At 40.9% G+C, this 26,934-nt stretch overlaps 2 protein-coding genes and 1 non-coding gene across 7 annotated transcripts in view; 1 reads left to right on the top strand and 2 right to left on the bottom strand.

The window, feature by feature from the left end:
* The window catches only part of AGGF1 (angiogenic factor with G-patch and FHA domains 1), a 35,926-nt gene extending 32,609 nt beyond the window's left edge, over window positions 1-3,317 (top strand). For all 3 annotated transcript variants that reach the window (XM_059694277.1, XM_059694275.1, XM_059694276.1), the window contains one exon: window positions 576-3,317. In XM_059694277.1, coding sequence (XP_059550260.1) covers window positions 576-776 — 201 coding nt within the window. In that variant the 3' untranslated portion in view covers window positions 777-3,317. The remainder of the gene's footprint in view (window positions 1-575) is intronic.
* A 4,968-nt stretch (window positions 3,318-8,285) lies between these two features.
* On the bottom strand, window positions 8,286-25,480 carry ZBED3 (zinc finger BED-type containing 3). Of its 3 annotated transcripts, none has more exons than XM_059694265.1 (2): window positions 24,712-25,480; window positions 8,286-13,658 (listed from the first exon to the last, which is right to left on the bottom strand). In XM_059694265.1, exon 2 carries the CDS (start codon window positions 13,642-13,644, stop codon window positions 12,967-12,969), a length of 678 nt encoding a protein of 225 aa, XP_059550248.1. In that variant the 5' UTR covers window positions 13,645-13,658; window positions 24,712-25,480; the 3' UTR covers window positions 8,286-12,966. The 3 variants fall into 3 exon arrangements, 2 of the variants coding, with proteins under 2 accessions (XP_059550248.1, XP_059550249.1); XM_059694266.1 differs by lacking the exon at window positions 24,712-25,480 and adding an exon at window positions 19,554-20,064; XR_009452647.1 differs by lacking the exons at window positions 8,286-13,658; window positions 24,712-25,480 and adding exons at window positions 15,144-17,286; window positions 19,554-20,077.
* LOC132234014 (small nucleolar RNA SNORA47) lies at window positions 19,578-19,715 on the bottom strand. The gene has a single exon (XR_009452842.1). It is a non-coding gene; the product is annotated as a small nucleolar RNA SNORA47 (small nucleolar RNA).
* Window positions 25,481-26,934: the final 1,454 nt, after the last annotated feature.

Below are 26,934 nucleotides of genomic sequence, written 5' to 3'. Positions count from 1 at the left end.
GGACTTCAGTTTTCATATGTAAAAATGGGGATAATAACTGTTTTTCAATGATTTCATGGAGATAAAGCCCCTAGCATGGTGCCTGACATACATTAGGGACTCAGTAACTGGTAGCTTTTAATGGTTCTCAGCATAATGGGAAGTATTCCCCACCTTTTATGAAAATAAGCAGTTGAGTTCTTTTTATGACTCTTAATGTTTAACCTACCTGTTCACTTACTTAGGTGAGGCTAGGACAGTAGGTTTAAATACATCTATTGCTGTACTTTTGATTAGAGTAGGATGACAGATTCTGCAGCATTTCGATGAATTTCAGTGCTATTTAAGGAGCACTCTATTTGTTGTTGAGGAAACTGTCCTTATTGACAGGCAAGACAATGTAGAAAAATTTAAGTTCCATGTATAATCGTGTATGTATTTCTGCATGTATCTGATACATTTTGATAGGTTTTTCTTTTGCATCAATCTTTTCTAAATCAAAAGAATTATACTTAAAATACCAAATTGGACACAGCAGATTTTAATGTGCTTTGACGGTACAGTAAATAATTCCTCTGCTCAACTTTTGGTAATAGATTCAGCTTCAGCTTCGACGAACACATGCAGGCTTGGGGACAGGTAAACCATCCTCAATTGAAGATGTTCACCTTCTCCAAAACAAGAGCAAGAAGAACTGGGAGAAAGCACGAGAGAGGTTTGCTGAAAACTTCCCAGAAACTAAGCCGCAAAAAGACGCACCAGGGACCGTTCCTTGGGTCAAAGGGACTGTAGAGTGAAGGTCAGTCCTAGAACACAATTCAAGCTTTTTAAGAGAGAATCTGGAACTTTTCCCTCCAAAAGAGCCAGTGGCATGAGGGAACCTGTATCACAATTTACCCCCTCATGATTCAAAAATGTATAATAAAGTGTGGTTTGCAGCTTTTAAAAAACGTTTTTTAAAAACTAGTAAGTAGTGAATGTATCAAGTTATTTGATGGGTGGATTAAAGTTCACAGGGCATGGATGAGCTTATCAAACTTTGTTATTTTATCTTGTCATTTATAAGACCTACATAAGTAACTAGCCATATCAGCAAAATTCATATCCTCACTAACGATTTAAATGTACATTTGTCTTTGTCTCCATATGTTCATTATGTTGAGAAAACATGGGTAGAGGTGCATAAATTTTATTTTCCTTGAAATAACGTTAAGTAATATTATTGAAGAACTAACAGACAGGTGACACGTAGAAAATTAGTCTTTCATGTTTTCTTCTGTGAAGAATCTGTTGATTTGTACTATATATTAAGCATTTACATTGGTTTGTTTCATAGATTAAATATTTAGATATGAACAATTGAGTACAGTATTGAAATATTCATTGTACTGGCATTTGTAGTTTTGATAAATCCCATTGCTGGCAATGGAGTTTTGCCAGATAAATCTAATTTCTACTGCCAACAGATTATCTAGCCAAGGCCTCAAACTCAAGTATTTATTGAAAATGTTCTCAAATGCAATAAAAACATTGTAACATCAGAAAGAGTGATTCATTGAACCAATGATTTAAACATACTGGTCTGCTTTGAACTCACTACCAGCCAGAATTTTCCTTTTGAAAGTGGCAGAGCAGTGACAAGAGGACACCCTGGAATGCTGGAGAGCTGCAGTGCAGTTTCCTGAGTGCAGGTGTCACTACTCTGCCAGTTATCACTATTTTCTTCCGTTTGACTTTTCTCTCAGCTCTTGTCTGGGAAATTAATGCTGGAACTGACCCTCTTTTGGCAGTGAATATAAGCTACAGCTCCCTCATCTACTATAAAGAAATGTCTTCAAGATTTAGAATAGGAAAGAAAAATTCTGAAAAAAAAAAGTACAATAGGGAAAATAATTCAGAAGGAAAGGCTACCTGTTGGAATTTCTAGTCTAAATGGCATAGGGTACGTCGAAAGAAAAGGGAGTGAGGAAAGAAAAATAAATTTATTACTAAAGATGAGACGTGACCAAATTATTAAGTCCCTTAAAGCCTAAGTTTGGATAATCAGAGGCCCCTAGAACTCCAGATGTGGTTATAATATTTTTCTGTATCCTTCCTGGCCACCTACACACCCTAACACAAATATATGTGCATTAGAATTGGAGGCAACAGGAGTTTCCTGAATTATTTTCTCTAAATTAGAAAAATAATTACTTATCTAAATGTGGTTTGGTACTGGTGCCCTGTATATAGGTAACGATACAGAATTCCCAAAGTAGACTTTGCTTCTGGTAAATCTTACTCATTGGGTTAGTATACTGTCTATATAGTTCCCATTTTTATTACTGGATTGCAGAAAACTTTTTTCATTGTTTTCTTTTGTTAAGAAAATGGAAACTTGAAAATGGTGATAAAAACTAAAAAAAAAACCACCTTGAAATATATGTGATACTTGCATTATTAAACCCCTTTGCAGATCAAAGTCTCAGGGCTACACTGTATAGTGGTTAAAGCACTGAATCATGTCTGTATCTATTTCCAATTGTGAAATAATATTCATTTCACATGTCTGTCTTAAATAGAAAATGAGAATGTATATAAAACCACTTTGTAAACCATAAAAGCAGTACAAATGTGAGCTTCTGTTTGTTCAGAAGCATACATGTCAATTATGTACAATTTGGATTACACATAAAATTGTTTTGTGTCTAGTATTTTAAATTATAGTTTATTCACACTATGTAGAGTTATTAATTTAATAGCCTTTAAGGGTTATTTTAAGTGGAGCTACAAGTTGCTAATTTGAGAAATCTTAACATTTTATATTTTTGCCAGAACATGAGAAGTTGGTAAAATTGAGAACAGAAAAAACTATCAACATTAAAGAAAAATAACAGAAATTTTTTTCTATAATTAAATAGTTAAGAAATACTTTGTCTCAAAAAGAAAGGATTTTTTTTTCCTGCTTTTAGACAGTTTTTACTCCTGATGGTTCCTCCGAATCAAATACCTTCCAACGTATTGTGTAAAATATTATTTCTTAATTTGGTACATTTTCAAATTGCACGCAAAAGAAGATAGAAATTTCCGACAAGGTAGAGCAGACGTATCAGAGATTTTGCACAAGGCCACCCTATCGAGTTGCAGGACAGAGGGATGTGCTTGGCAGGGAGCCAGAAAGGCATTTCTGGACCCAACACGTTCTCAGGAACAGTGGAAAGTATTTTCTCTAACATCTTATTCTAAATGTGCTTATTTTTGTAGGGCATCACTTTTGTGTCTGAATCTTTGATTCAAAATGTTTTATTTTATCTTTTTAGACTGTAAAGTTGGAAATACATTTGGATTCTTTAAAATGAGTCAGCATTCATGTGTGTGTCTGTTTATCTCAGCCCAGGCTCTCACTCTGCCTTTCTGCTTTACTGTTCTTTGTGTTGACTGTGGCTTTGTAGTTGCAGAGTGACTTTTGGAACGTCGGTCATTACATTTATTTCCGAAACAGGCAGAAGGGGTAAAGAGAGTAGTGTTTGTTTAGTTCTCTTGTATCAGGAGAGCAAAGCCTACTCAGAAGCTCTCATAACACACTTCTCCTTACGGCTGCTAGCCAGAGCCTGGTAACATGCCTACCCACAGCTACAAGGGAAGTTGAAAAGGTGGGCAACAGGATGGTCTCATGAACCATGAACTTAAGCCAATCATGAACCATCACCTGGGGCTGACCATGTTGCTACTGGAACAGAATTTGGGTTCAGTGAGCAAGGCAGAAGGGGGACAGTTGAATGAGCAGGTAACTGTCTGCCAGAGGGTTGGTTAAATTGTGATACAGTCCTACCATACAATACTTTGTAGCCCTTCAGGTGAGTAAAGTAGAATTATCTATACTCTAATATAGAAAAATAGTCTCAGTGCATTGCTGCTTAAGAAAACAGATTATAGAAAAGTATGCATAGCCTAATCTCATTTAAAAATATGGGTACATATTATTGTTTTTAATATTAATTACCCAAGGAGTGAACAGACTTATTTTTTATTATTTCTATATTTGAACTTTAAAGTAGGTATACTTGTGTAGTTAACTGGGTATAACCATACACATTTATGGCAAATAGGAATGTAACACCAGAAAGTGGAGAGGCCTTCAGGGCTCAACCCCAGACATCTTCCTCACACATGCCCACTTTCATGTACCATCTATATACCCAGGACTTCCAAGTTCTTTTAGTCAGGATGCATAACTAATTCAAAGTCACCGTAAATGCATCTTGTCCAAGATTGAACCCATAGTCTTCTCCAGACCTGGTCTCTTGCAGTTTACTCAGCTGGCAGCATCTAGCTAGTTGTGCAAGCCAGAACCTAGGAGTCGGCCTTTGTTCAGAACCACCACCTTCTCTTTCCTTCCCCCTAATTTCCAATGTATTAAATCAATTCACTGTCACCACTCACCTGGACTATTACAGTAACCTCCTCACTGGTGTCCCAGCAGTCACTCCTCCCTCCCTCCAGTCCATCCACATTGCAGGCATAGTGTCTTCACAACTCCCATTTCATTATCTCCTGTTTAAATCCTCCAAGACTTCTCATTACTCTGAGGACAGAAAACAAAATCCTAGCCCATAAGACCCTACCTGGTCTAGCCACTGCTAAGTTTTCCAGTCCTATCTTGTATCTTCCTCCCACTTGGTCTCTGGGCTCTGGCATGCTGGCCTCTCTTTTAATTTCTCAGACATGCCATGCCCTCTCTCATCCTAGGGTTGCTTATATTCTGTTATGCCTGGAATGCTCTTCTTGCACCCTTTGACCTAGTTAACTGACATATTCTTTAGATCTCTGCTAATTGATTCTTCTTCAGGGAATGCCTCATTTGTCTCCCTAGACCAGCTGTGGGCAAACTACGGCCCGCGGGCCGGATCCAGCCCGTTTGAAATGAATAAAACTATTGAAAAAAAAGACTGTACCCTTTTATGTAATGATGTTTACTTTGAATTTATATTAGTTCACACAAACACTCCATCCATGCTTTTGTTCCGGCCCTCCGGTCCAGTTTAAGAACCCATTGTGGCCCTCGAGTCAAAAAGTTTGCCCACCCCTGCGACTAATTGCCTTTGATAAATGTTCTTGAAAATCCATATTTGTTTCACTTAGACTGCTTATTTTGGTTCACAGTTATATATTAATTAGCGTGCTAGTGTGATACTTGTCTAGATTCTGAAATGCCATGTGGGCAAGACCTTGGTTTTTCTCACAATTGCATTCCTAGTGCCTAGTACAGCTCTGTCTTACACTCTCACAGGCATAGAAGTGAAAGAGCAGGATGGGTTTGGGGGACTGCAAATGGCTTGATACGGATGGAGTTTTGTCTGACTGAGAAACATGGGAGGGACTGAGTTACATAGAGGACACAGTCCCTTAGTGAATTATGAAATCAAGTTAGTGGTTGGAATCAGTGAACATCGAGCCAAAGTATGGTTTTCAAACTGTTTGACAGAACCTATGGCATTGCTTTAAGAGCTGTAGCTGTGCATATGCTTGATGAGGGTGGAAAGGGTTAGGATGCCAGACTGGTGACTCCGTTTCTCATGCTTGTTACCAGAATAGGTTTGTTGTGATCTTGTGAATTTAGGCTTCCAAATAGATTACATATGTAGGAAGGTTTTCACTGCTTAAAGAAAAGGGGGTGGAGTGGGGTCGGATGGCGAGAAGAACTGAGCCACTTACCTACAGCCATTCTAGCATACTGCATTAAGAAATTTGGATTTTATCTTTTTTTATTATGAAGGATGTTAAGCAGTAAAGGGCCCTCATTAGATAGCTTTATAGCAGAATAACTGGCTGATTGATGAGAGGTAGAGTGGAGGCTGGCAGACCTCCTTGAGGGTTTGTTTCCTTTATCAGATGTTTGTTGAGCACCCGTCAGATGCTGTGCAGACCTGGGAAGGCAGGGACCTGGTTTCTTTTATCCACTGATGTGTCTTTAGTACCTGCCACAGGTGGGTGCTTGAGGTGCTCAGTAAGTGCTTGTTGGTAGGATGGATGGAACACATATTTGTGATATGTCAGGCACTGTGCTAGGCATTAAACATATATTATCTTCTTTATTCCTGATAGTATTTTATGAATTAGAATACAAGGTTAGAGAGGTTTTAATTTTGCTCAAGATCAAAATACCCATGACAAAGTTGCAGAGCTAGGGTTTAATCTTGATTCTTTTCATCCCAATGGGATGGTTAAGAGCACTGGCTAAAGAGTCTGACTGACCTGGGTTCAAATGATAGATTCACCACTCCCAAGCGGAATGACGTTTAAAAATTTATTTAACCCTGTATACCTTAATGTCTTCGTGGGGTTGTTGGGAAGTTTAAATGAGATAATGAGGCCTATGTGGCACTGAGCACAGTGTCCAGTGCATAATAAGCCCTCAAATCTTAGAAATTACTAGTATTATTATGCTGTGCTACCATTACCAACGGTGTTGAATCCTGGAGTGGAGGTGGTGGTTCTTGAAGCCAGGGAGGTTGGGGTAAGAGGAAGGGCCATCTTCATTCTTCGAGGTGATGATAGGAGAAAGATGTGGACAAGAAGACTGAGTCAGGAGCTGGATTTCTTAATGAATTTTGGAGAATGAGCAGGAAATTGGTAATGAGAAAGACAGTGAGACAGGGTAGAGGCTATTGTAGATGAGTCTTATCCTCAAAGAAGGGATGGATTCTGCATGACTTTGGAAAATGAGCTATCTGAAGAATGATAGGAAGACCTAGCAGGCCCATACTGGCTCTTGCTACCCTGTGGGAACTAGGGAGCTGCAGGGAGGACTCCATGAACTAGGTTTCAGCTACTCTTATATGAAGATCAGTCAGCAGATATCCATGAGGTGCTTCATACAGGCACAATTCCAGGCACTTGGGACACAGCAATAAACAAACTGGATAAGACTCCCTGCATTCTTGGAGCTTACACTTATTTTTTAGACAGTTATTTGGTAGAATGTAAAGGCCAAGTAGTCACATGAAGGCCTTGATAGTTCCCCTAAGAATATTAATCCAAAGTAGTTATTGTTCATCGAAAAGTTTTTCACAAGCCAAAGTTCTTAGGGGAAAGTGCCATTTGGTTTGTTTTTGTTGTTTAATGTTTTCAGATCTCTCTCCAAACCAGACCTTTTTAGGGCAATCTTATAAACTCTGCCTTTTAAAAAAATTTAGTCATGTGTTTGAGGGATTTGGATATGTGGACAAAAGTAAAACCTTATTGATGCTGCAGCCCCTCATTTAATTGTGAGAATAACAACTCTGCCTGCTCAGACATTTGTGTTTTGTGGTTCTAAATCTAAACAATAGATCATTAAAATACAAAACAATGCTACATGAATCAGGTCATTGGAATTGGAGTTGATGGAGAACCTGTAAATCAAAAAATCTCTAGAGCAGTGGTTCTCAACCCTCCTAATGCCGCGACCCTTTAATACAGTTCCTCATGTTGTGGTGACCCCCACCATAAAATTATTTTCGTTGCTACTTCATAACTGTAATTTTGCTACTGTTATGAATCGTAATGTAAATATATGATATGCAGGATGTAATTTCATTGTTACAAATTGAACATAATTAAAGCATCGTGATTAATCACAAAAACAATATGTAATTATATATGTGTTTTCCGGTGGTCTTAGGCGACCCCTGTGAAAGGGTCATTCAATCCCCAAAGGGGTCTCGACCCACAGCTTGAGAACCGCTGCTCTAGAGGGTGTGGAGCAGACACTCTTGGGGGAGTTAATGTGAATGGAGGCAAACAATGTCTTCTGCCTGCTGAGTAAGAATGACTTTCCAGAAATTCTTCCAGCAAAAGGCTAGCTTTGTTCTTCTATGTTAAAATGCCATGGTATTTCATTGCCCAGAAAGCAAAAGACAGGGAGAAGTTGGTGGAATATTATTAAATGTATTTTAACACGTGACAGTATGTTACTTAGCTTCCAATTACTAGTAGACTTCAGAGGCTAGGACGGTTGCCAGCTCATTCATCTGATCATTACTTATCTTGACCAAAGGCCCAGGAGAATATATACTGAAATAATAAAGCTCTCATTAGCATTTAATGCTTTTCCTTAAAGCCCTCATTTTAGTACTGTGAAATCAGGTTTCAGAGAATGTCATAATTAAGATTTCATAAAAAGAAACATTCAATGCTATTTAAATATGTAATGACTCCCAGTGCTATCTGAATTCATTCACATCATAAACCCACTAAAATGGGCTTTAATCTCTATGACCATGCTACCTTTACTTAACCTTAATATATAACATTATCAAGGCCAATTTATGAGCCACACAAAAATCATTATTATTGGTTTATTATAATCATGCTGTATTATCCAGAAAAGTTAATTTAGTTCATCACCTACCACATTCACCAGACTGGGCTCTGAATAACTGTCACCTCTTTTAAAAAATCAAATTTTTCCTGGAAAGACGAATATTTGCAAATTTAAGGATGTTTTAAAGAATGTGCCAGCAACTGAGAACTACTGTAAGAGAGGAGTTCCAGAAGTGTTTTAAGCATGAAAATGTTTTTGGAATAACTGTATCTTCCAAGGTGACTGCTTTGAAGGGAAGGTACTTGGATGGGCAGGCTTTGATAGATTTACTTGTAAGATTGGTCAGATTACTTTGTAGTCACAAATCATATTGAGTTTTGACTAGATTAGCTCATTTGGCAAATCAGGTATGACATTTATGTTTTTATAGAAAAATACTTCTATCCTGAAGGAAAATGACTTGGCAAACCTTTGTGACTTGTGTGCATCTGCTCTCAGGAATCATCCCAGGGAACCTGCTCTTTCTGAGGTCTTTTGGATTAGTTTTGAACTCCCATCCACATCCTAGCAGGACATTTGCTTCCATCCAAAATATCCATAGAAACATTTGGTCCCTGCCAGAAGATCCTTGATATTTGGTCCTGTTCCAGACATCCATGGAGACATGTGGTTCACACCGACCTATCTTTTACCCCCATGAGCTATATAAGACCAGGTCGGCTACTGAAGCAATAAGGGTTATTGGCAATATAGCCTCTACACAATGATTGGGCCAATGAAACATGGTAGTATTTATTATGTATTAACCCTTTAAATAAACCAAAAGTATGAACAAACATTATGGGCTGTTTGAACCCAGGGACATTTTCTAAATATGTATGTTTTTGACTAGACCAAAACAAGGACCATTGGACATGGACCAATATGCTCATGGACATTTTTTAATCCTCACCTGAGGAGTGAGGATATTTTTTCCATTGATATTTTAGAGAGTGGAGGAAGGGAAAGAGGGAAACCTGTGTGAGAGAGACACATTGATTGGTTGCTTCCCACATACACTCCCGACCTGGGATAAGGATCAACCCTGGAACCCATGTACGTGCCCTTGGCAGGGAAACAAACTTCTTGACCCTGGTGAATCGGACTCTGACTTATAAATCCACATAAAGAAGTTAAATATTGGTACTTAAGACAAATAACTTATACTATTATTAGAGTAATGTAACAATTGCAAAAGAAGAATAAAGTACATTAACATGTTACTAGCAGTTTTACCAAGGTGACAGGACTGTGTGGGATTGTTTTTTCCTGCTGTTCTTCCCAGATTGGGGCATTACATTTATCTTGTGTAATGAATAAAATAGTTTTAAGGAAGACATTCCCGATAATGACATGCTAGAGCAGTTGATTGGATTTAAATCAAACACAATAACTGATACTTATTAAATGTTTATTGACTAGATAGCTTTAAAAAATAATTACTGCAATTTCAAGTTATTTTTTCTGTTATGAATTCTACTTAGAGAACTAAAGATAAATGAATAGTTATATTAATAATTATGAGAAAACTAACCTGTAAAAATCTTAAACACTTTATGAGTGGATTTGACATCTCAAATATTTATTAAGCAGCTATTTTATGCAAGGCATTGTGGTTGTGGAAGGATGAGTGAACTCCAAGGACTCAGGGTCAGGCAAGAGAGGTAAGAACCCACATAATCATAAGCTAGATAGTTGATTCTAAGGGTTGTGAGATATAAAATGCTGTGAAAGTTCAGAGCGGTAAGGAATCATCTCTAAAAGAGAGGGAGCCAAGGAAAGCTTCATGTAGGCAGGCAAATTTGGGCTTGGATTTTTCATACTAAGACATTAAAGGGACTTTTAAGTGGAGAGAAGGTGAATAGAGGCATAGAGGCACCAAGACCAGGCATGTCAGGAAGAATAAGGAGTCCAATTTAGCTGGAGTGTATGTAGGTGAGGGGACAACTAAGACTGGCCAGGGCGTGTGGACTTGGATGTCAGGCCACAAAGTCAAAGCTTGTAGATGATAGGTGATTTGGGGGGCTTTTGAGCAAGAAAAGTGATATCAGTGTTGGCTTAGTACAATTTTTCTGGCCAAGATGAATGTTAGGGGACAATGGGGGAAGATAAGAGTGGGAAGATGAACCCCAGATGAGTGAAAATAAGGCCAGAGCTTGATAAATTGCATCTTAAAGAAAACAGGTGTGATATTTTGTGAAAAATAGATTCAGTAGATCAGGGCGTAGGATTCAGCGAGACTAGATTTCAAGTCCCACTCTGTCTCCTAGTAGTTGTGTGACTCTGAAGACATTATTTAGCTCCCCTGAGCCTGTCTCTTCTGCAAAGTGGGCATAAGAGCACCTAGTGTCATGAGGTTGCTGCAGGGCAAGCAATTGTTTTTGTAAAGTATTTAGCATGGACCTGGTACATGGTCATTGCTTAGTGCATGTTAATGTCACAGATGGTTCTACATGAAATTGGAGTTAGGAAGGAAATAGGTGTCAGCCAGGTGACAACAACAAGGGAAGCAATACATCAGCTAGGAGCCTGGCATCTGGAGGTAAAGACTGGACTTATATCTCCTCTCTACTACTTAACAGCTGGGTTCTTGTACAAGTTACTTAACTCCTGTCTATGTCAGCTTCCTTAGCTGTAAAACAGGCATAGTATTAGTACCCCGCCCGCCCCCCCCCCCCCATGGAGCCTCTATGAGAATAAAATGAGAGAATCCATGTAAAGTGTGTATGTACCTGATACATTTTAAGAGTACAGTAAAGGTGAGGGGTGGGGGTGCGGAGATGAATAGATTTGCCTTTTCCATCTGCAGTGGCAGTTATGCAAGAAGAGGTGGAAACAGGTAGAAGGGGATTGGCTATAAAGTACGGGTGGGGGCAGAACACTCAAGGTTGGAAGTATTTGGGAGTCATTGGGACGGAGGTGATTATTGCAGCTCTTACAGGTAGATAAGCTAAGAATGAGTGCAGAAATTGGCTTAAGGAAACAATTAGACAAAACCAGATATAGGACATTCTATAAGACAGATGGCTGCGATTCTTAATAAAAAAAAAGTATCGTCATGGAGAACAAATAAGGGGGCTGTCCTAGGTTAAAAGATTATGGGTTATAATCAAAAGTAATATATTAATTTTGATCCCTGTTGTTTAAAAGATAAAAAGACATTCTTGGGACAATTGGGGAATTTTTGATTAAGGACTATATTAGAGGCTATTAGGAAATTGTTTATATTCTTAAGTATAATTGCACTGTAATCATGTAGAATAATGTCTTTATTCTTAGGAGATACATACTGAAATACTTAGGGATAAAATATAACATGTATGGGGTGGAGGGAAGGAAAAGTGAATATGGCAAAATGTTAACAATTGTTCAGTCTAGGTGGAGGGTATTCATTGTACTAGTTTTTTAACTTTCTGGATGTTTGAAATTTTTCAGTCTATAAGAAATTGAGAAAAAATAGAACTAAGAAAAATTGTTTGGGAACTAGTTTATATCAGGAAAAGGAGTTCTGTGGAGGAAAAGCAAGGTCCCCCTACCAAAGGAGAAATTTCAAGAAGGGAGAGATTAAGCAAAATGAAGGTTGAATAAATAATCACATTCAGCCACTGTGAGATTGTGGTGGCTTCTTAAGAGTCCAGTGTAGCATGGAAAGCTGACCATGGGAGGAAGTATGGGCAGCAAGGACTACTTGACCCTCCTTGGATGGTGGTTCAATTAAGAGCCTCCCCGCTGAGGGAATCTTTCTTTTTAGTACAAGGGAAAGTGGGCATTTCTGAGGAAGTGTGGGGAAAGGGAGGGAATAAGAGGAAAAGAAGGACACTAATGGAGCAAAGAGCCAGTGACGGTGGAAAAGGAATAGATGTAAACACGAGAGGAGGTTGCCTCAGGTGGGAGGGATGCGCCCTTCATAGCAATGAAGGATGAGGTCATGTTTTGCTAGTATGGAGGCAGGTGTGAGGCAGAAAGTGGGGACATTGACTACAGCTGCCACTGGATCTGAACTGGGAAAGGTGGCGGCTGAGGTGAAACAGACGGAGGTGCACATGATATTGTGCAATCTGGGGAGGAGAGTAAACGGGTTCTTAGGATTGTACTGCTGCGGCCTGAGATGATACGGGTAAAGAGCAGTCGTAGAAACAAGTGGCCCCTTTTTCAGAACTTGGCGTTGGGCAAAGGCTGCTCATCAAAGGTTTACTCATTAGAAAATGAGTAGACCTTTTTTTTTTAAATTTTGCTTTACCCTTATTTTCATGGATTGTCCAGGCTGGTGTACAGGCACATGGTGTAGTGGTCTTTGGTGGGTAAGGACGCTTCTGTCCTTTCAGAGTCACCAGGTACAAGGCCTCAGATGACTTAGAATCGAGGGGCTGCTGGAGCTCTCGTTTCCAAAGGCATTTGGAGGAAAACTGCTCCCGGCACGGACGCCAACTAAACGCCAACAGCAAAGGGGGCTGCTGGAGCTCCCAGGCTCCCTAGGTGGCCGCAGGGCCGGAATGACTGCGTTCTGCTCAGGCTTCCGAAGCGCTTTTCAAGCCCCTCCATTGGAGGTTCCAACTCCCCCGCAGGCCGGGCCTGAGACCCAGCTCCCAGGTGAGGCTGAAGGCGCTGGGCCGCGGGCCACACTTGGAGCAGCGCCGGCGTGGGGTTGGGGAAGCGGCCAAAACCTACAGGTGGACTTTAGTGACAATGTAGCCGTCCCTCTTCCCCTCGGGCTCCTCTTTGAGAGGGGTCTGCAGCGGGGCCGCGACCAAGGCGCCTTCGCGACGGCTCACTTCCCGCAGCCGCGCCTGCAGCGCCTCCCTCTCAGCCTGCAGCTCCCGCCGCGCCTGGGCCGCCGCGCGCTCCTCCTCCTGCAGGGCCCGGCGCCTCCGCTCCAGGACGCGCTCGCCCTGCTCCACCGCCGCCTCGCGCCGCGCCAGCTCTCGCTCTCGCAGACTTCCCCGCACGGCCAGCGCGCCCATCTGCTCCAGCAGGCGCGCCCAGTCGCCCTCAGCAGCCGCGGCGGGGCCGGGGCCGGGGGGCGGGGAGTGGCGGGCGGCGCTCTTCTCCAGCTCCCGCCGGTGCGCGCTCTTCAGGTGCCTCCACAGCGCCGGGGTGCCCGCGCGGGAGCCCGGGCTTCGGCTCACCTGCTCCCCGCACAGCCGGCAGGTGGCCCAGTAGCCCGACGGCTGTCCGGGGCGCGCCGGGGCCAGGTGGAAGTACCCCCAGGCCTCGGAATATGGCGCCCCCAGGCGGCCGGGAGGCGCCGGCGCCAGGCCAGGGAAAGAGTCGCCTTGCGCCACCGCCGCATCCTCCTGCCCACAGGTCTCTTCCATGGGCGCCATCAGCTCTTCGCTCTTCATCCTCTCTAAAGCGTCTGCATACGGAGAGGAAAAGAGGTAAGAACGACATTTTATATTCATAGATGTACACACACTCAAACAACGTTTATGATTATAGATAGCCTGTGAAGAAACCATGTCTTCCTTTTATTACAGATAAAAATCCTATGGTTACTTTGGGGTAGATTCCTGGGATTCTTTTTCAGTATTATTAATTGTTCATTCCCTGAGGGTGTGTGGGGGGGGGGATGTTAAAAATGCCCAATCCTCTTTTATTAACTAAGAATTCTCTTAGAAATCAAATGGGTCCCCAGCTAACAAGTGCTTATACTAAAAATGGGAATTCAAGCTTCTTAAATGCAAATAACTAACTATGTACGGGCTGTGTGTGTGTGTGTGTGTGTGTATTTTAAATTTTGTTTATTTTTTCTATTAAAGATGACATACAATATTATACTAGTTTTAGGTGTTCAACATAGTGATTAGACATTTATATAGCTTTGGAAGTGAGCACCCTTAAGTCTAGTACCCACCTGACAACATACATAATTATTACAATATTATTGGTACCTGTGACTGATTTTATAATTGGCAATTTGCACATCTTAAACCTTCCCCTTTTTCATCCCCCAAACCCCACTCCCATCTTCTAGTCATCAAAATGTTCTCCGTATCTATGAGTTTCTGTCTCATTTGTTCATTTATTTTGTTCTTCAGATTCCACATATAAGTGAAATCATATGGTACTTGTCTTTCTCTGTCATTTCACTTGACATAATACTCCTCAGGCCCATCCATGTTGTCACAAATGGCAAAATTTCACTCTTTTTCCTGGCTGAGTAATATTCTACTATACATATGTACCACGTCTTCATTATCCATTTGTCCATGGACAGATACTTAGATTACTTCCATATCTTTGCTATTGTAAATAATGCTGCAGTGAACATAGGGATGCATATATCTTTTAAAATTAGTGTTTTAGATTTCTTTGGATAAATACCCGTAAGTGAACTTGCTGGGTAATATGGTAGTTCTATTTTTAATTTTTTGAGTTTTCCATATGTTTTTTCATAGTGGCAGTACCAATTTACAATCCCACAAGGGTTCCTTCTGTTCTATATCCTTGCCAATACTTGTTTATGATGTTACCCATTGTGATGCGTGTGAGGTTAAATCTCATTGTGGTTTTAATTTGCATTTATCTGATGGTTAGTGATGTTTAGCATCTTTTCATGTGTATTGGTCATCTGTATGTCCTCTTTGGAGAAATGTCTGTTGAGGTCCTCTGCCCATTTTTCAATTGGATTGTTTATTTGTGTGTGTGTTATGTGTTACTTTGTATAAGTTCCTTATATATTTTCGGTATTAATCCCTTATTGGATGTATCATTGGTGACTATCTTATCCCATTCAGTAGAGTATCCATCACTGTGCAGAAGCTTTTTAATTTGATGTAGTCACATTTGTTTATTTTTCTTTTGTTTCCCTTGCACAAGAAGACATATAATATTACTAGGGCAATTATGGTTTCAGGTCTTAACATTTAAGTCTTTAATCCATTAAAAAATTTTTTTTATTGATTTCAGAGAGGAAGGGAGAGGGAGAGAATAGAAACATCAATGATGAGAATCATTGATCGGCTGCCTCCTGCATGCCCCCTACTGGGGATCGAGCCTGCAACTCGGGCATGTGCCCTTGACCAGAATTGAACCCGGGACCTTCCAGTCCACAGGCCGACGCTCTAGCCACTGAGCCAAACCTGCTAGGGCAGTCTTTAATCCATTTTTATTTTATTCCTGTATATGGTGTAAGAAAGTGATCCAGTTTCATTCTTTTGCATGTATCTGTCCAGTTTTCCCAACACCATTTATTGAATAGACTTATCTTTACCCCACTGTATATTCTTGCCTCATTTGGCATATATTAATTGAACATATAGGCATGGGTTTCTTTTTGGGCTCTCACTTCTGTTCCATTTACCCATGTGTCTGTTTTTATCCCTGCACCATGCTGTTTTATTATAGCCTTATAGTATAGCTTGATATCTGGTCTTGTGATACCTCCAATTTTGTTCATTTTTGTCAAGATTGCTTTGGCTATTTGGGGTCTCTTGTGGTTCCATGTAAATTTTAGTATTATTTGTTCTAATTCTATAAAAAATGCCATTAGTATTTTGATAGATATTGAATCTGTAGACTGCTTTGGGTAGTACGGACATTTTAATGGTGTTAATCCATGAGCACTGTATATTCTTCCATTTCTTTGTATCTTCTTCAGTTTCTTTCTTCAGTGTTTTATAATTTCCCAAGTACAGGTCTTTTGCCTCCTTGATTAAATTTATTCCTAGGTATTTTTTTTTAATGTAATTGTAAATGGGATTGTTTCCTTAATTTCTCTAATTGTTCATTATCTATATATATAAAAGCCTAAGCGACCAAACGACTGGTTGCTATGATGCACACTAACCACCAGGGGACAGACGCAAAGGATCGGGCCTGTGGGGATCGGGCTCCCTCCTGTCTGGATCGGGCCTGTGGGGATTGGGCCAAAACTGGCTATCCAACATCCCCAGAGGGGTCCCAGATTGCGAAAGGGCGCAGGCCAGGCCAAGGGACCCCACCGGTGCACGAATCCGTGCACCGGGCCTCTAGTTGACATATAAAATGCAATCAAATTCTGAATATTAATTTTGTATCCTGCTACTGTACTGAATTTGTGGGGTCTCCTCTTCCTGGGATGGTGCCTCTGGCTGGGGAGCCCACTGTGTGGCTGGAACCCCTTGTTCCTCAGAGGAGAACTCTGCAGCTGAGATGTTTTTCCAGATTCTTGCTGCACTATTTGTGTGGGACCTGCCCTTCCATGTCTCTGCCCCTCCTACCCGTCTCATTGTGGGTTCTTCTTTATACTTTAGTGGTAGGACTTCTGTTCGGCTAGTGTCCAGATGGTTCTCAGTGATGGTTGTTGTATAATTGAAATTCTTCTGTAGTCATGAGAGGGGTCAAGCACAGCATTGACCTATTCTGCCATCTTGGCTGGAAGTGCACTGTATATACTAGTTTTAATTAGTCTTCTCTGTTCTCCTACAAAAAGGTTATTATCTTTTTTCTTCAGAATGAGATCCAGGTTCTCTTGTATGCTTCTCTCAGTGTTGCAGAGTAAACTTTAGAAATAAGCAGAAAATAAAGCTTTAGGAGTGAAAAGTTACTTTTTTAAACTTTAGGGGTAAAAGTGTCAGTAGTGAATAGCCTCTTAAAAAGATTTCAATAGGGTACTTTTTTCAAGATAAAAGTATCTTTGGTTTGTGATTTTTCAAAAAGAACTTTAAATTTTATTTTTTAATTACAGCTTACATTCGATATTATTTTATATTAGTGTCTGGTGTATCATTTTGTGATTTTAAAAATGTTTATGAGAGAATTGACAGTACTAAAAGCCTATTAAAATGTTTTTAAAATTCGCACATTAAGGAGATAGCAGTATAGAAAGCAGCTTTCTAAACCTTTAAATTAGATGGTGTGCCATGTACTGAGGGCATTGAGGTCTCTGTCATTGCCTCGGTGTTTTGTGCCATCCCACGTCCTCAGATGGGAACACAGCAGCATTAGCCCCGAGTTCTGAAGGACCATCAGCAGTGCTAGGAGTAGAGTCAGAGGACAGGCAGCTGATGAAAAGAAATTCAGTTAAACAGCCTTACAGATGGATACTAGAAATACTGGTTAACACCATGTCCTCCTGGTGTTCATTTTTTCAGATCCTCTAACAGGTGCTTGAGTCAAAAAACAAAATTAATTTTCTTTATTGTTCATTCCAACTAAATGGTCTCCTCTGTATAGTTGCAAGATACATGGCTTGGTGAATACTTTTAATTAAGTAAGAAAAATAAAGAACAATGATAGCTTCTTGCTTTGTCTAAGAAAATATCTGTTAAAGGGATCCAAACACAACACAGTAACTATCATTGCAATGACTTTTTTCTATTAGGAAAACAGTTTACCACTGCAATAAACCATCACAGAAGGGGGGATAGAAAAGGTGAAGTTTATTCTTTAGGAAACAACCTCACAAAGGACCAAATGTGTGATTCTAGACCGACTTGCTTTGAAAGTTTAAAGATAATAAGAGAACACACAACCGGCTCTTGGAACTCATCTGAGAACTCATTTCAGGGGGGAAATCAAGGCCAAGGTGGGAGAATGATGCACAGTGAGATAGCTAATGCCTGCTCATACTGCCACGTTTTGAACCAGCAGCAGTGAGGTGATAGTGTCAGAATTTCTCTTATTAAATGCAACTAGGAATGACTACAGACAGAGATGAGAATAGGAAAAATAAGCTGCTATATTAATATAATTTACTTTCAAATTTTAATTCAATTGCTAGTCGTCTTGTTACAGATGAATTACCACTTTCTAAACCTCATTGTTCCTTTTCCCATCAAGCAAGCCCACTTAGGATCAGGCATGACGTTTAATATATTTCTCACATTTTGAAAAGAGGTAGTACATTTACAAGAATTAGAGAAAAAAAAGATAAGTATCAGGCCTCTTCTAACAAAAGAAATAGCCAGTTACATATTTCCTAATACATTAGAAATTGATTTGAATATGGTTACTCATAATGACCAATTAGTATAAAAGCTTTTTAGAAATTAAAGGCTAGATTTCTCCCAAGAGATCCATCTTTACCTTAAATTTTTTTCTACACTTCTTTTTACTTTTTTTACAATTCTATTTCCTCCCACATTTGAATCTTATCTTTTCCACAGCTCCTTTCTAAAAATTATTGGACATACACTAAAGTGGACTTAATCGTATAATGGACCCCTATTTTATTTTACATATGAAAAGAGATTTAAAGTTTTCCTATAATATCAAGACTATCACTTTGTATTCTGATATGCTTTCTTGAGCTGGGGGTTGAAAATTGCATATAACCTGCAGATTCTCTTACCTGTGCCAAAATCTGAGAGTAATCATTCCTGATGTACACCTAAAAGTGCCAATTACTGTCATGCTTTACCTCCCTGCAACATGTCTCTGGGTTTCTTCAAAATCTGGGATGCCTAGAGGAGTGCCACCGACATGAATGCCATCTGTTACAGGGGTTAAGGTGGAGCCCTGGCTGGTGACTCAGTTGGTTGGAGCGTAGTCTTGTGCACCAAAAGGTTCTGGGTTCAATTCCCAGTCAGGGCACATACCTAGGTTGTGGGTTCGATCCCTGGTCAGGGTACATATGGGAGGCAACTGATCGATGTTTCTCTCTCACTCTTCCTCTTTCTAAAATCAGTAAACATATCCTCAGGTGAGGATTTATTTATTTATTTATTTATTTATTTAATTTATTTATTTATTTATTTATTTTTATTTTTCGTTAAGAGTTAAGGTGGAGCCTTAGCTGGTTTGGCTCAATGAATAGAGCGTTGGCCTGTGGATGGAAGGGTCTCCGGTTCGATTCCCGGTCACGGCACATGCCCAGTTGTGGGCTCAATCCCCAGTGGGGGGTGGGGGGGGGCGGTGTGCAGGAGGCAGCCGATCAATGATTCTCTCTCATCATTGATGTTTCTAGCTCTCTCTCCCTCTCGCTTCCTCTCTGAAGTCTATAAAAATATATTTTTTAAAAAAAGTTAAGGTGCCCTAACCGGTTTGGCTCAGTGGATAGAGCGTCGGCCTGCGGACTCAAGGGTCCCGGGTTCGATTCAGGTCAAGGGCATGTACCTTGGTTGCGGGCACATCCCCAGTGGGGGGTGTGCAGGAGGCAGCTGATCGATGTTTCTCTCTCATAGATGTTTCTAACTCTCTATCCCTCTCCCTTCCTCTCTGTGAAAAATCAATAAAATATACATTTTTTTTAAAAAAGAATTAAGGTGGAAACAAGGATAAAAAGCAGTTTTTGATGTCTTAATCCCTTAGACTTAGTGGAACACCTCACCTGAGCCAGGGACAAGCAGCACCACAAATGTCGGCCAGCTCAGTGCTGCCCCTCTACAGGCGACAGAGGGACATCTTCCACCGTGGTAGGCCTTTGCTCTTGGAGGCCTTAACCAGTGGAAGGCAGCATGGTACAGAACTGCCCCACCTTCTCAGTCCTCCGCACACAGCTACATTCTGGCTCAATACAATCTCCTGTTCACGCTCAGTAGTTAAAGAGTGACCAGCAACCTGTGGCTGAAGGTCATAACAGCCTGCCTAGCTCCGCTAAACAACTCCTGAGCTCATTTCAGCCTCCCCTGTAAGTGCAGTGGGAGAGCAGCCTCCCAGTCAACCATCTTCTTCAGCCACACTCTAATACACACAGAACTCATACAAACTTAACAGCAAGGCACACCCCTAGTTGGTTTGGCTCAGTGGATAGAGCATCAGCCTGGGGACTGAAGGGTCCCAGGTTCGATTCCGGCCAAGGGCACATGCTTGGGTTGTGGGCTAGATCCCCAGTAGGAGGTGTACAGGAGGCAGCCGATCAATGATTCTCTCTCATCATTGATGTTTCTAGCTATCCCTCTCCCTTCCTCTCTAAAATCAATAAAATATATATATATATATATTTTAAAAAAGCAAGACACAAATGACCCAATAAAAAATGGCCAAGAAATATGAGGAGGCAAAGGACCTATGGCAAAATCAAATGGCCAGGACACTTGTGAAAAGATGCACCACATCACCTACATTCAGGAAGTGCTAGGAAAGGAACAATATCACAGTAACAAGAATGGGAGGGAGGCAGAGGAAAGGGAATGCTCCTGCCTTCCTAGTGGAGGTGTGAAGGCTTCTAGGAGAGCAGTCTGGTGATTTCTACTAATTAGAAATCGATGTAATCAGGATTCCACCTGTGGGGATCTTCTGCAGAACTAGAAGGACTGATATGTAAAGCTGTATGTATGAGGATGTTTTTCAGTGCAGTATTATTTAGTACAGCAAAAAGCTGGAAACAAGGGAATACCTATCAGTAGGAGAATGGCCAGGTAAAGAATATATGGTTACTTCAGGGAGTATTATGCACCCATTAAAAAGGATGGATTGGAGCTCTGCCAGATGACCTAGAGGGGTTTCTGGAGGAACTGTTCAGTTTCTTTGGAAAAAAGAAAGTTTCAGAAAAGTATGTATGATCTCATTATTATTAAAGAAAAGTAAGGAAGGAGACATGTTATGGGTTGAGGAGGTGACATCTGATGTGAAAGGAGGGAAAAGGGGAAGGGGTAAACACAAAAGGAAAAAAGTCCAAAGCATTCACATGATCATGTGTCTGATTTAGGTAGTGTATGTATGGCATATGGCAAGACCTATACATAGACAAAAAAATTACAAAACATTCCTCATGCATGTGAGCTTAGGGCTCGGCAGCCTTAACGATGAGGCTGGAGGGAACAGTCCTATGGGGCATAGTGCCGTCTGGCCTGGAGGGCTGTTCCATTTGGAGTGGTCTGTTGTGCCCTGCCCAAGCAGGAGGAGATTCTATATCCACAGGAGACGGAGGATGCCATGGGGGAGCAGCCCGCCTCACTCACCTAGCTCCCTGGCACAAACAGGCACTCAGGGGACGCAATGAATCTCACTCTAGGTTTCTTAGACCCAGCTCATCCAAGTGTCCATATACCCATCTGTAAAGGGATGTGATAAGATAATCTGCCTCTTAAACTGGTGGCTGAAATCAGATACCACAAATGACTCATTGTTGGACTCTAATGCTATATAAATACAAGGCATGAAGAAAAGAATCCACCAATATTTACTGTTCAAACCTGCCCATATTAAGTTCTCAGTGCCTAAAAGGCAGTATTATGTTTCTTTTTGACATTCTATTATTCAATATAGTAAATAGGCAGTTTAAGTTGGAAAAATTGTCATGAGGATTTTTAAATACAAAAAGCAAATAAAAAAGAATCACAAATCTACCACCCCCTCCCCAGCCAAATTTTTTTTCACTTCCTAAATTGACCTTCCGCAAAATAGGTTATTCATCCCTCAGGTAGAAGATGGTGGGGAGGTCTGGTTAGCTGGAGCCCTGTGATATGCATTTCTTTCTTAGCAAGTACCCAACAAAAACACATATCCATGAACCAGATCGTTAGTTAACAAGAAGAAAATGATGAATAAGAGGTCCCTGAAATTTTCCTTTAACAGTTTTTAAACTACCAGAAAGGTACCAATGAATGTGATTATTTTGCTTACATCCATTTAAACTTTCATTCAAATGTTCATTGTGCACCTGACCTGCTCAGGGTCAGGTGCTTGCTTGCTGCCCAGGATGCCAAGAGGATAACCACATAATTCCTGCCTTCTGGAAGCTCACTACTGATGGTGGGAAATGCTTCCGGCAATAGTTCTGATATCTGTGGTAAAGGTTCACTCAGGAGGATGAATTCCATCACACAGTGTCCACGCGAGAGAAGGGATGGGCCTTGTGGACCCTAGCACAAATGTTCCTGCAGACACTGCTGGCCGGGCACCCCTTCCCTTCCCCACAAAATTCACAAAAATACATGACCACTAGTGCTGACTCATGAAGTTCCAATTGTTTAGTTTTATAACTAGGCTTCTATGCTCATATTTTAAAATAAAATTACTTGAAATTAAAACAAAAGCACTCCTAGCATGAAATGAACAGTGGAAAATTTATAGTCTGATTTCAGGGGGAAAAAAGTAAATTTTAGTTATGCCATGGAACGGGAGAAAGTAGTATGTTGGAACCACGACTCTGAACTCTCTTGTGAGTGAGTTTCATTAAGTATCCATTATCTGGAAGGAATGATATGAGGGCTAAGCCTGTGGAAGATAATAAATTTACATTAATTACCTCTGCATTTGAAGTTCTCTGAAGTTCTATTCTTCTAATAACCTATCAGATTAAAAACAAGATTCCTCAGTATGATCTCCTTGAATACTAATATAGAGAATAAGGGAAGAGACCAAAACCTGGATGAATAATTTGTGTAAATATGATCATACGTATACAGTGTATGACTATAACATTGAGAATCATCCTATAAACCACCCATAAAAGTTAATTTTATTATTTTATACTTAACTAGAGGCCTGAAGCATGAAATGCGTGCAAGGGCCTTGGCCCCGCCCGAGGTGGCTTTGTCCAGAAGGAAGGACGTCCGGTCTAATTAGCATATTACGCTTTTATTATTATAGGTGCTTGTACAAATACAACGTATGAGGCAGGCTAAAGGACAAAGAATCAGGCAATGTTCTCAAAAGGCAGTAACAAATGGACTGCAGCTCTATATGTTCTTCCACAGTCAAACTAATCTCTTCGGTTGGATTAATCCACCACAGTTATAACAATTATGTGTAGGTTGAATCTGGATCTTAGCTAAGAAATTCACGTCATGTGAAATCTACACGGACTTGTCTAAAAACATTTTCATTGACTTCATCCGCCAGTAACTTAAAGCAGAACATAATAATTAGGACAAATAATTAGCCTTGACAAGGGAAGTATCAAGGAAACCACAATTCATCCGTGTGTTACCTGTCCCTCTTCGTTGAATATTGGTTTGCAGCCTAATCTATTGTATTAATCTATTCATAAAGAGATCCAGGCCATTAGAACAATTAGTCTGGAATCACCAGTCTGAAGACTTCAAAGTTAAAAAGCAAGTAAAAATGCCTCCAAACTGTAAAGTGTCAATGTCTAGGTCAGGGAGTAAAGGGTCAAGCGTGAAAATACTTAGAAAAAGATTAAACATGGACTGTGAAAAACTTACTAAGATGGTTGGAAGGTCATCCCATACAATAAAAGGTTCGATCCCTTTGGGTGTGTATGGGAGGCAACCCATCGATGTTTCCCTCTCTCCCCCTTCCTCTTGCTCTGAAAATCAATTTAAAAACTTACCCGCAGATAGGGATTTAAAAAATTACTGGACCCACAGCTATTTATCTGGTGAATCAGAGATGTTCTCTAACTATCATAAACCAAACTCTTAGATAGCTCTACCATTAGCTAAAAGGCTCAGAAATATTCTTTCTCTATTAATGCATTTAAAAAAAATGAAAATGATGAAGTGTTCTGTCCTAAAGTGGACCTTTATTTCAGTCCTACATTACTTAATATATATGTCGCTAAAAAGAAGGGTGTTGATCCATTTTATTATGCATAATTTAATATGAATTAGAAGGATTTTAAGCTGCTTTTTGAAGGCCTTTGTAACACCAAGATTTTTAAATTGAGAATTAACTGATTTGGGCTCTTGGCTGTTTTGCACATTGTTGAATACTTTCTATTGTGGGTTGCCTCAAGCTATTTTTGGACAAAACAGGTGTGTACAAATAACACATTAATAAAAAGTGCAGAAAATAATAACCTTAATTATGTCAATTTATTAGGCTATTTCTACAAAAGTTCTTTAAACACCCAGTCTTTGTAGTCTGGGCTAATCAGAAATTCAGAAGGTAGCAGATACTTAATTTTTTTCTTTCATGGAAAAATAAGTTTGCTTGGTAAGCTTCAGGCATTTGCTTAGTGTAAGTAGTTACAGCAAGTTGGTCTGCGTACTCCGAAGGAACAGAAAATTCTTTTGTCTGAGCACCACGAAGGTGGGGGCTGGGGAGGGGAGGGTTCTTGCTAGAGCATCGGGCTTGCGGACTTGCGTAGGGTTCCCCCTCCCCACAGTGGGAAACATGAAGGAAATGTCCAGTAGAGAGATTTGCACATCGTTAAAAGTCTGACCGCTGCAGGGCAATTTTAATAAAGGGGAGCAGAGGAGTTTCGGTGTTCCCCAGGAACTTTTTTGAGGGCATATGGAGTGAGGGAGAAAAAAGAGGCCCTGAGAGAAATGACACGGTGCCTTTATGCAGAACCTGGGGCCGCTGCATTTTCCACAGTAAGGACACCCGGACCACAGCGAAGGACGGCACGGCCCCCCATGCACGCAAGCCTGGGATGGGGGTACCCCGGCGATCTGCGGTTCCGCTCACCCGGGGTCCCAGGCCGCGGGGCCCCAGCCTACGCAGCCCCCCTCCCTCTTCCCCCTCCGCGCTCCCCCCCCCCCCCCGCCACCCTCACCCCGTCCCCCCACCCCCGGGCCTGCAGGAGCCCCAGCCTGGCCCGGTGCTCCCACACCCGCCTCGAGGCCCACACTCACGCCGGTCTCCTTGGAGCGTGCGGGTTGCGGGCTGGGAGTGCGGGGTCCGGTCCCGCCAGGATCCTCGCAGACACGTTGTCCTGCACGGAAACCTCCGCTGGGCCCCTTAAAGGCACAGCGCTTAGTTTCCGCCTGGGGGTGAGGGGGGAGTGGGGACGGGGAGCTGGAAGGACGGGGGAGTCACTCCTAAACTATCCACGAGTGAAAGACTCCTGTTTGCCAAGTTCAGAAATGAAACAGCCGTTTAGTGACTTTTTAAAAACGTAATTTTGTTCCATTAACCTTCCAAGACCTGGATTCCTGTCTTAGGTCTCTTATGCAGCTTTTATCCTCTCAGGTGCTAGGTGTGTGATGGCACCGGTAGTTAGAAGGAATCTCCTAAACCAGGTCTGGCAGATAAAGGTAGGAAGGATGCATTGGTGCGTCAGTCAGCTTTTGGAACCTTATAGTTAGTGATTTACAACGAAGATTCATTTTCAAGCAAATGGCCTGTGCTGCTGGCAGCTTTGGCTCTACTCCACCAGTTTCCCTTATTCCAGGCTGAAAGATCAACTCCTTTGGGAGGGCTCACTGTGCTGGCACCCTCTGTGATGTGAGGGGAGGAGTCCTGATTTGTAGTAGTGGTTGTTTTCATGCTGGAAGTACTCCCACTTTGGCCGATTTCAAGCAACTGACAGTTAAACAGGTGTCTTGCCAAGTTTCTGGAAATGGAACAATCAGCTCTCACATGTCCCTGTCACCCCGCTCTTAAAACAGCTCACATTCTCTTGGCCAAACCAAGTCACATGACAAAGCCCGCCTGTCAGCGGGGCCTAAAAGGATACTCCTCTCACAAGAAAGAAAGCCTTGTAAATCATATGACAGTGGGTAGAGACTGTAGAATCCTCTTACAAGGAGGACAGGGAATACGGGTTGCAATCATATAATTCACTTTACGTGCTTTGGCTCAGGGAATTTTCTTTTAACCTCATCCTTTCTAGAAAGTAGTTTCAAAGTCCATTAAAGGAGTTTGCCTTACCAATCCAAGAATGGTTTTAGAAGAAGAAACTGGTTGGGCGTCTTCAAAGGGATAATTTTGTAATGTGAAGGTTAACTATTGGGTTAATATTTTTATCCAAGAGGGCATTTATGACTGTGGACATCTGATGGAAAGAAAAGCAATTAGTATAAATGAATCAGGTTCAAGGCACCTCTTATACATGGCTTAATTCATAAGCAAATGTTTAAAGTTTGTTGTATCTGGTAATCCCCTTAACTAGAGACTTTTTACTTTGAGTACCTTAAAGATCCATTGGGCTTTAACCCGACAATGTAATGAGATACATGATATTTTCATTAGTTCATAGCACAGTTTTTAGAGAGCGCTGGTTATGGGCAAAGCACTATCCTAACCTAAATAAGAATCTGGAGAGTCAAGAGATCATTCCTGCCCTGAAGCAGATTACACTTCAGTAAGAGAGTAAGAGAAAGTGAAAATGGTGTAAGAGGAAACAGTGAAGTGCCACACAAAACTGAGGACAGCTACTCTTCTTGAAAGTGGCAGTATTTAACCGAGACCTAAAAGGGGTAGGATTTGAATTCATGGAATTATGTTTATTTTCCTAACAGGGTGTGTTTGGGATTTATCTTTAAAGTCCAGAGTAAAGGAGCCTGTCTCTTCTGTGTTTGATTCAGTGCTTTCTTGTGATCCCAAATCTCTTTCTTGTTGTTTTAAATTAAATTTTAAATCAAATTATAAGATACATCTCTAGTATCTAATAACTCATTTTCTTTGCCCCACATTCTTTGTTCTATTTGCAGCAAGAAAAATGCTATTCAGTTCTTGTTTTGATAGTGGCAGTTTCCCTAACTTTCATCACGCATTTAACTATAAATAAATAACGTTTAATTTTCATAAGAAGACCTCATTTCTGTCCCCTGCCCTGGAAGTTGGCAAAGCATGAGGACATGCATTTTATTGGTAGTGCAGAATATTTACTCTCCAGATTCTTGCCAGAGATTATAGCCTTGAAATGTGCTAACTCTTACTAAAAGCCCAGTTATAGAAAACTATTTATAGAAATTACCTCAAAACCATGAAATTACAGAGCTGTGGACTTGGACCACACTCAGTAAATCCTATATGTGCTTTTGGTCTGCAGTTTTCTTCTGATGGGTTTGTTTGGTTTTGGTGTCAGAGTACTACTGACTTCATAAAATGAGTTGAGAAGCATTTCTTCCTCT

This window comes from Myotis daubentonii, chromosome 4, assembly GCF_963259705.1.
Source record: "Myotis daubentonii chromosome 4, mMyoDau2.1, whole genome shotgun sequence".
In the NCBI taxonomy this organism is placed as follows: domain Eukaryota; kingdom Metazoa; phylum Chordata; class Mammalia; order Chiroptera; family Vespertilionidae; genus Myotis; species Myotis daubentonii.
The sequence above is the reverse complement of the archived record's forward strand: the minus strand, read 5'-3'. Positions and strand labels throughout refer to the sequence as shown.